We start from the raw sequence: 10,215 nt of genomic DNA on the forward strand, positions 1-10,215 counted from the left end.
TTGATGTCAGATTTTATTTACTATTTCAGATTCAAAAGTTAACATGGTCTTGACAATTCATTCTTTCCTCATTTAAGTAGACAGGAGCTGTACTCGTATGCCTACCTACACAGAAAAAAACTGCCGGAAGGCATAACCAAAATGACCAAGTGAACTGCTTTAAAATGACTTGAATTATGGTCTCATAACTGGGACTGCTGAAGCTTATCCTGTATTAGCAGAGCCAATCTACATAAGTCAGAGGAGAGAGCTGAATCCTTTACAGAAATTTCTTGAAGTTCCTCACGGCTTTACAAACACAAATGCAACATATTTCTAAACCACAAGCTCTGGCTTGCTTTTGGGCTACATATCATTTCCAGATGGAGGTCATGAATAAGAGTGATAGAAATAAGTTGAGTGAAACAGGAAACTAAAGCAACAAAATGGCAGGGAAAGAGCAGGGACGCAAAAACAATCCAGTTCAACGCCACACATCTGCCCGGCTGTCAGTTAAAACCACAGCAACATAGAGCTCCACTTTGAGACACTGGCAGGTAAGGGCGACAGGAATCTCTATGTGTCCTTACACTAAAAACAAACAGCAGAAATGTACTGTACGTTTCGTGACTCATGCTATGGTGCTGGCCATACAACTGTGATTCAAGAGCCAACACAAATAATGAAGGAAAAATAGAGAAAACAGCCATAAGTTGCCAACATGTTCTTTCATTCTTTACATTGTAAAGCATATGTAGTGCTTTTAAAAACTTTTTTTTTCTTAAAAGCCTAGAGTGTGTTTTAGACAATGTAGTGTTTCCATCTGTGTGCTGTGATGCATGGTTATGTGAGTTTGGCCAAAAACAGCTACAAGTCATGTCTGCCATTACCGTGTCAGTATACAAGCCAAGAAAAACACAGCAGAATCCAGAAATTTAATTTTAGGTTCAAAGGTTGCAAACCCCATTTGATGATCATTGTATTTTTTGTACTTTAAAAACACAGCCGCAAAATGAGTGTAGTGGCTTCACTGTAAGGGTGATTGACAAATGAAAGTGTACACAATAAAGAAAGTAAATCTCTTAAAAAATCTATTTAAACTATGTGCCAAGACAAATGTAATATTTATATTAATGTTGATTTCATATATGATACTCAAAAACTTGTAACATTAAAAAAAACATCTTAATTTGAGTGCACATCATTATATATACAATCATGTGAAAAAGAAAGAACACCCTATTGAATTATATGGTTGTGCGTATCAGGACATAATAAAAAAATCATCTGGTCCGAGGCAGGTCTTAAAATTAGATAAACACAACCTCAGATGAACAACAACACATGATATATACACCGTGTCATTATTTATTTAACAAAAACTAGGCCAAAATGGATAAGCCATGTGTGAAAAACTAAGTGCACCCTTACTGCCTCCATAGGAATTAAGAGGGTAAGTAGCAGTCAGGCGCTGCTAATCAAATGTCTTTGATTAACTGATCATCAGCAAGTGTGAACAGCTTTATAAAGCAGAAGTTTTGGCTGTTTGCTGGTCTGGAGCATTCACGTGTTTAACACAATGCCAAAGAGGAAAGACATCAGCAATGAGAGAAGCAATTGTTGCTGCCATCAATCTGAGAAGGGTTAAACGGCCATTTCCAAACAATTTTAAATCCATTATTCTACAGTAAGCAAGATTATTCACGAGTGGAAAACATTCAAGACAGCTGCCAATCTTCAGGAGTGGTCAGCGAAACTGTAAAAGAAAACCAAGAACTACACATCAGACTCTTCAGCCCTCAGTTAACATGTTAAATGTTAAAGTTCATGGCAGTACAATTAGAAAAAGATGGGACAAGTATGGCATGTTTGGAAGGGTTGCCAGGAGAAAGCTTCTTCTCTCTAAAAAGAACATGGCAGCACGGCTTAGGTTTGCAAATTTCCATCTGAACAAACCTCAAGACTTCTGGAACAATGTGCTTTGGACAGATGAGACCAAAGTGGAGATGTTTGGCCATAATGCACAGCGCCATGTTTGGCGAACACCAAACACAGCATATCAGCGCAAACACCTCATACCAACGGTCAAGCACGGTAGTGGAGGGGGGATGATTTAGGCTTGTTTTGCCGGCACAAGGCATCTTGCAGTCTTTAGGGTCGACCATGAACTCTGTATACCAACATATTAGAGTCAAATGTGAGGCCATCTATCCGACAGCTAAACTTTGGCTAAAATTGGGCCATGAAACAGGACAATGATCACAAGCACACCAGCAAATCTATAACAGAATGACTGAAAAAGAAAATAATCACAGGTGTTGTTCTGGCCCAGTCAAGTCCAGTCCTCAACCCAATTGAAATGTTGCGGCAGGACCTTAAGAGAGCTGTGCATAAACAAATGCCCACAAAACTCAATGAACAGAAGCAACATTAGAATAGTGGGCCAAAATTCATCCAAAACAATGTGAGAGACTGAGTAAGTCATACAGAAAATAGTTACTTCAAGTTATTGCTGCTAAAAGTGGCTAATTATTTAACATTTAACACAATGCCTTGATACAACCACATGGGTCTGCAGGGGTTCTCTCTATGATATCATTTCCTGTTATATGTTTTTTTCTGCATGTTGGTCGCACACTACAGTCTATGGTCACACCACAATTTTCCGGATAAAATTTTTGAAATATTAATAAGCAAGGAAGCATTTTGTTAAAATATATACAAATGATAATAAAAGATGATGCCAAACTACACAAAAAAATGCTGGGTTGTTTTAAACTAAATTTGGGTCAAATATGGACAAGCCTACCTATTGGCTTACATTTTCTAATTACATTTTTAACCCAATTATTGGGTTACATGTTTATTGGGTTAAAAAAAACAGCATTTTTGAGAGGTTTGTAGGTTTGATTTTCAATTAATTAATTATTTCAAATGTTTTTTTCTTCTTTATATCAGGACAGCAGGTCATTGAATGTATGAATTACATATTTAATGCATTTTAGATTTAATTATTAGACCCAAACGACTTGTAAACCTCCTCACATTTTTCCTCACAGTTTGCATGGTTAGTGAACCTTTGGATAATTCCATCACTGCTGATTTACTCTACATTAAGTCATTCTCATATCAAGATCATGTAAAATAATTGCATAAGATCTTATCAGTGGCCAAACCCCAGGAGTACCAGGGGAATGCAAGAGGGACAATGGCTCCCACCTAAACATTCCCTGCCCCTGAAACCATAGCTGGGCTTATCTGTGCATATCTATGTAGTCATGAATGGAAACCCCTAACTAGGGCAGATGGCAGCCTCATTCGTGTGCTAACAGCAGATTTACTTTAATTGTTCCTAATGCTCCTTTGTTTTGGGGCTTCTCCATGAGAAAGGGGCCCCAAACAAGCTGCATTTACATGTAACAATTAAACTATAATGACCCTGCAAGTGATTTATTGGCATGCGTTGGAAAGGTTTTGTGTAAACTTTGCGCTTGGAGGTCTCTTCAGAAATGATGGAGGTCTCTTCAGAAAAAAAAGGCCGACAGTCGATTTCACACCCGAAAAGTGAATTAACAGAAAGCACTGATAACATTAAGATGGTAATGCTGCAATGTAGTTATGGCAAAAAGGTTTCTGTTGACGTGATCGGAAAACTGCCCTCATAGTAACGAAAGACAAATGATTTTTTTAAAACTTAGTTTGTATTAAAAAATGAATAAAACAAAACACAGAATGTAGAACAAACATATCCACACAAATAACATTAATATCTCTTTCTCTGAAAAAAGAAAATGAACACACCCATGGGATGAAGAATGGCGTACTTCCTATATATAAATATAGGATATATCAGTTAATACAGAAAAGACAATGGCTCCCACTAAACATTCCTGCACTTTTGTGGCTTCAGCACTTTTCCGCCTATTGACACGGTTCTCAGCACACACTGGCATCCAGCGAAACGCTGCAAACTTCTGGCCTCATTAACATCAAAGTAAATCTGTGAAAGAGCTTGTTTTCTTTTTCCTCCTGCAGGCATTAGCCAGTGTAAAATAGGCTCAATGTCCTTCCAGTGGACCATGCCATGTGACCATGCCATGTGAACGTAGGACAGGAGAGAAAAAGTTAGAAGGCTGTATTTTTCTTTCTGCTTTTGTCCCCTTTCAGGTTAATTATACCTGAAGGGAAATCCTTTTAAACGCTCCTTGGCAACGTGTAGGATTGGCAGGGAGATCAAACAGCCATTGAGTAAGATGACTATAAATATAACACATTCATTTGTCTCAACCCCCCCACACACACACACACCCCAGTTCCTCTGGCTTTCTCTTCCTCAAAGCACTGCTCCCGAGGCTTTAACCCTCCTCATGTACACTGCTGAGTTCACATCTGGAACCAGATGGCTGAAGCCAGTTCTGAAAGCGGCAAGAAGTCGACCTGCAGACAAGTAAAGGCAAAGAGAGCCCTTGGGTTAGACACAGTCTGTTCCAGACAGACACAACGGTCATGTTTTCAGATGATTTATTATACTGAACAGAGGTAGTCACCGCTTTATTGAAGGCCTGCTCATCAAATAGATATTTATTTGATGTTTCAGAGGTTTTTGTCCTGCGTTTTTCCAAAGCGAAACGGTCCTGAGGATTTATTGCTACCATTTTCCTTGTAAAACACATTCTTTCTCAAATAACAAACTGCGAAAATCATTATTTTAATCATTATTTTTGGTTGACTTTAGAAGAAAATTTACGAGATATTTCAGATAATATATCTTGAATGAAGTTTATTTTTCATATTTAAATTGTGCCTGTCATCATTATTTAAAGCATAAATCTAACAAAATTTAGTAGGGATTATGCTTAAGACATTTTTTTAATTAACTGATGACTAAATTCAAGATACATTATCTGAAAAAAATTATCTATTTTTAAAAGTAAACTAAATTTGGTAAGGATTATATATATATATTTTAAAGTTCTCAATTTTAAACACACTTTTAACATAAATCTAACAAAATGTATCGAGCTTTTTTCATAAAATAAGAACAGAATTGACAATGGGCTAAGAAAAATATGGGTAACACTTTACAATAAAGGTTCCTTAGTTAACATTAGTTAACTACCTTAGGTAACATGAACTAAGAATGAACAATAATTCTTCAGTATTTATTACTCTTAGTTAATTTCAACATTTACTAACACGTTATTAAAATCAAAAGTTGTATTTGTTAACATTAGTTAATTCACTGTGAATTAGCATGAATAAATAATGAGCAGCTGTATTTTTTATTAACTAACGTTAACAAAGATTAATAAATACTGTAACAAATGTATTGCTCATTGTTAGTTCATGTTAGTTAATACATTAACTAATGTTAACTAATGAACCTTCTTGTAAAGTGTTACCAAAATGTATGTTGTTTTAAAGATGTTTAGATATTTGTACTAAAAGACAAGACAAAAACAATACTTTTGATATATTCTTTTCTGCTGTGATTGGGATCTGTTTTGAGTTACACGTGGCTTTAATTTATTTTAAACTCAAGGTAAAAAGATTGTTTTTGGTTTGAGAAAGTATATGTCATTAAGTTTAGTGTCACTTTTTGCTTCACCAAAGAACAAAACTTGATTCTAATGTTGTAATGATGCAAGTATAAACACTGACCTGTCCAAGTAGTTTCGCTGCTGAGAGAGAAGCTTGTGCACTGTGGATGAGAACTGCAGATGAGCGCCGCCTCTCTGGCACTGTGCACAGACAGCACGCAGCCCTGCTGGGTGTACGACAGCCTGCATCTGTATTCCATATTTACAACACTCCTCATTCCTTTCAGGACAGCATAATCTGCACAAAGAGAAAAAAATGCATCAAAACCATTCCAGGATCCACTCAACACTGTTGTAAGTCCCATCTGTAAAATATTAGCATGTTTAGAGACTTTAAGAGAAAAGAGTGCTCTCACAGTAGAGGTGGCAGAATCTCATGTTACTAAATGTGTGAGCGCACATGTGGGGACAACAAAAGAGCGGTGGCTCTGCCAAAATCTCAAAGTGTGGAAACTTTTTACAAGAGTTGCTGTGAACGCGTTTGGACATAAGATTTGAAGATTTTTTGACAATGCTGTTGGCTGTTTTAATGCCTCTGTGGAGGTTTATTGTGGCCATGTGATTGATTTATGGGTGTCAAAGTGTCAAATGGTAAATGGTAAATGGACTGCATTTATATAGCGCTTTCACAGACCGAATGGCCACCAAAGCGCTTTACATAGTTGCCTCACATTCACCCATTCATACACACATTCATACACCGACGGCGGTGTCAGCCATGCAAGGCGCCACCCAGCTCGTCGGGAGCAGTTGGGGTTAGGTGTCTTGCTCATGGACACCTCGACACTTGGTCAGGTGGAACCGGGGATTGAACCACCAACCTTTCGGTTTGTAGATAACCTACATGAACCACTGAGCCACTGCCGCCCCAAAGTGTCAAAGAGGTAGCGAGAGTCTAACGGGGAGCAAAACTTGGCCTTGAAGATGGATTGAGTTACACATGTTTTATGACTGAAGTACATCTTCTTTAAGGTCCCGTCAGAGACACATCATGCTGAGAGCTCTGGGTATATCTGGAAAGCTTTTTTTCAGTAGTAATGATTGAACATGTATGTAATGGGAGCTGAAAACTGTTAAGAAGTATAATTCATCACTAAAACCCATGCATTACCTCTTGTTATTGATGGCGGCAAATTCTCCAGGTGCAGACCAGATTTGTACACACGCAAAATCTCTTCAAAGGCGACCAGGGTTTCATTAATGCTTTGCTTCAAATCCCCTGTGACCAGAATGTAAAATTAAGCTTTCATTATACAGCCACTTTTGCCGTGATAGCCAACTTGGGTTCATCAAGATGAATTTCACAGCAAAACTCACCTGTGGAGTTCATTATTTGGTGAATAAGAGGTTTCAGCAGTGGGGGAGCCTGATGAGGCAGCAGGTAGATGAAAAAATACCTGGGGAGGAAAATAATGAATTCATATAATTCATCCGAAACTCTGGCAAGCACAGCGGAGTGGTAATTCACGCTGCGAGATCAATATGCTACAACTGATTCCCTGACACTCAGCAGGGTGGAGAATTAATCATTACAGGCAAAGAGGGGAGAAGGAAGCTGTCCTGAAACTCCCCGCACCGACATTGACAGATTCTTGTACAACATCTCTTTTTATTATCTGCCTCAGACAATAAAGATGGAATGTGGGAAGTACTCACCTGTAGGCATTGTAGAGGTTCCTCATCTCGTTCAAGCCTTCACAGATTCTAGAGGGGGAACATCGTAGGGTGAAATTGCGGAGCGGAAACTGCAGCAGGCAGTCTGAGTCCTCCTGACAGGCTGGTTCTTGAATACTTGCATCATCCAAGTCTGTTAGCTTGAGTTCTCCTGACGCCATAACAAACTGTCGAGGCTGGAAATCCAGCAGGGCTACCGATCCCAGCGGTGAGTGCGTCAGGTATTGAAGAAGCCGCACTAAACCAAGACAGACCTGAGCGCAAACACAATCAATAGTTACTAAAAATGACAAAAACAGGCCCATGCTGTATTCATTTGTGAATGTCGATCAGTTTTTGTTACAAATTTTATGTACCGGTAAAACCTATATACACTAATAAATAATTAGTATTATAATTACTATATACTACTATTAAATAATTATAATGATCAGTTCATATGCTACCAATTTTATAAACAAATAAAACTTAAAAACAAATTTTTTAAATGATATATATTTTTAGTAGAATTATATAATTATTTTTTTATTATATACTGGTTTCTGAGATTAATTTATTTGAGAGACAACATTATATATAAAGCTTGTTTTCAAAGAATGTGTGAAAGTGTGTTTTGTCTCACTGCACTGGTAGAATGTTTCACTTGTTTGTAACTTGTTTAAACGTAAAATGTGTATTAAAAACATGATATCTGCATTGTGAATAGCATTAATTTTTTTTGCACCTACGTTTGATGTATTGTTTGACACCCGAATTTCCCTCGGGCATCAATAAAGTAAGTTGATCCTTCTATATGCACGACGTAAACTATATAAATCTGTAAATATGAACTGTAGTTTTACTAACTAGTCTTCATCATTATCCATAGTTTTTTCTTATATAATGTTTTAACACTGGAGAGCATAGCAATGGTATCAAGTCCCCTTTGAATAAGAAAGCGTAGCCACAGCTCTTTAAAAACAGAGGTGGATGAAACCAAACACCTTTTGAATAACTCTCGACCACGTGTTAAGACATTTCAGAGAAGGTAAGGATGTCAAAGAGACACTCGATTACAGCCCTTTAGCTTAAACGCATTTGTCATCATCAGAACCTATCAAAAATCAAAGGCACAGAGTATCAGCACCTGCTTCTTGTATACCAAAGTGAACGTGAAAGAAAATACTCTCTCGCCTCGTGAAACTTGGCATCGCCCTCTCCTTCAAACAGTGCAGAGAAATTATCAGGGTAAAGAAAAGTAAAAGGATGGACATCTGAGACAGACATCTGTCCCTCGGTACTATTTGATCAGGCTCAGTTGGTATGGAGATGGGGCTCCAGTTAATCCACCCAAGCTGAAGAATTCCATCCACCCCCACCTCAGGTATGCCCTGTGGGGGGACAGTGGGTGGGGAATCTCTGATTAACACTCCATAGGAGGCCTGGGGGGTGGTGCTCTTACCCGAAAGCGCTCTTCCCAGGGGCTCTGCAGGAGCTGTATCATCTGAAGTGGCATCCCCTGCTCCAGAACTGTTGTGATGCCACCAACCAGAGCGCTGTCCTGACATTGACCTTTCAGCTGGAATGAACACATTAAGTTTAGTGGATGAATAAACTGGTACAAAATGCAATGTGTGGCACATATTAATCCTTTAAACAATTGCATATCTAAAACATTACGTAATAACAGCACAACCTGGAGAGTGAGTCCAAGTTATTGCATAAGGGTGATTTTCTTACCTCTACAATATTGGGGTGCTGCAGTCTCTGCAATAACGCAATCTCCTTCCTCAGTTTGAAAGAAACAAGCTCATGACAGCCCTGTGGATCTTTAAAATCGTCCATGCACAATCTCATGTCAGTGCCCTGATGGTTTACAGATTTCAACGCCACAAATAATCCTTGCGGTAACTCTGCTTTTAGCACTGTTTTAGTGTAACCTGAACCAAGAAAGTCAACAGTTTTTATGCCACTAAGGTCTTCACAACCAATAACAGTTTTAGCATTGATATAGTTTACACTGTCACTTGTGGATAAATGTGGATCCTTGAACCCTTCTGAAGATTTTATATTATCAAATGTAATGTCTAGGAGCTCAAGTTCTTGTTGTCTTTCCTCAAGTTGTTGCAGTAATCTCTCGCGCTCTGCAGTTAAACCATCTGGGCGGGCAGCATCACCAAAAGGTTTGTTCTCCTGGAGACCAAAGTGCCATTTTTTCAGAAAAACTGTTAAAGAAAAAATCAACAACGCAAGAAGGAAAAAAGTACAAAAGGGATTCCTTGAGAAAGTCATGGTAAGTTCTTGTAAGTTCAGTCTGCACTGTCAAAATCCAACACGGTGTGTTCGGTCATACTTCTCTCTGGCACGGACAGAACGTGCGCACTGTAATTTAGTGTAGTAAACTGTGATCTGTGGTAACGCCCCGTGGGCGTGTCCTACTGCTCATGGCCAAATAATCACCTCCCACACAATGCAACCTCAATTGACACACACACAAAAGACGATCTGTGTTTTTTACCATTTCATTGACATGTATGTTAAAGATAATATACATTCAGACAGCCATTATCGCAAAATAAATCCTTACAGGGTTCAGGCAAGAGGCGAACTGACTGTAGTGAACGAAACATAAATAAATAAAATACACTGACCTGAAACATTGATCGCTTGAAGTACAATTATTAGATTATCTTAGATAATAGCTTGAATAAAAATAGTCCATTACAGCATTTAATACATTACAACAAAATAAATGTATAGCCTATTGTTTTTATTAATCTGCAATCCAAGTTACTGTTTACTCTAGACCAGCTAGCAAATTTAGTTAGCTTTCATGTTTTATTTTTTTGTCATTCTTCTTATCTTTACCTGTTTGTTGTTCTCCTGAGCAATGTTTTCGTTGTCTTGCTTTAACTGCAGGTAATCTTAAGCATTTAGCCAAGGCTATGGTTTTATTCTCTCTATAAAATCAATTTCATTTTTA

General features: G+C 38.1%; 1 protein-coding gene across 1 annotated transcript; it reads right to left on the reverse strand.

Annotated features, from left to right (window-relative positions):
* Positions 1–9,643, reverse strand: pkdccb (protein kinase domain containing, cytoplasmic b). The gene is made up of 7 exons (XM_077238221.1): positions 8,973–9,643; positions 8,695–8,811; positions 7,236–7,507; positions 6,897–6,976; positions 6,691–6,798; positions 5,641–5,817; positions 1–4,416 (listed from the first exon to the last, which is right to left on the reverse strand). Exons 1-7 carry the CDS (start codon positions 9,522–9,524, stop codon positions 4,313–4,315), a joined length of 1,410 nt encoding a protein of 469 aa, XP_077094336.1. The 5' UTR covers positions 9,525–9,643; the 3' UTR covers positions 1–4,312.
* Positions 9,644–10,215: the final 572 nt, after the last annotated feature.

This window comes from Siphateles boraxobius, unplaced genomic scaffold, assembly GCF_051911475.1.
Source record: "Siphateles boraxobius isolate OS27281-9 unplaced genomic scaffold, OSU_SipBor_1 22, whole genome shotgun sequence".
Classification (NCBI taxonomy): Eukaryota; Metazoa; Chordata; class Actinopteri; order Cypriniformes; family Leuciscidae; genus Siphateles; species Siphateles boraxobius.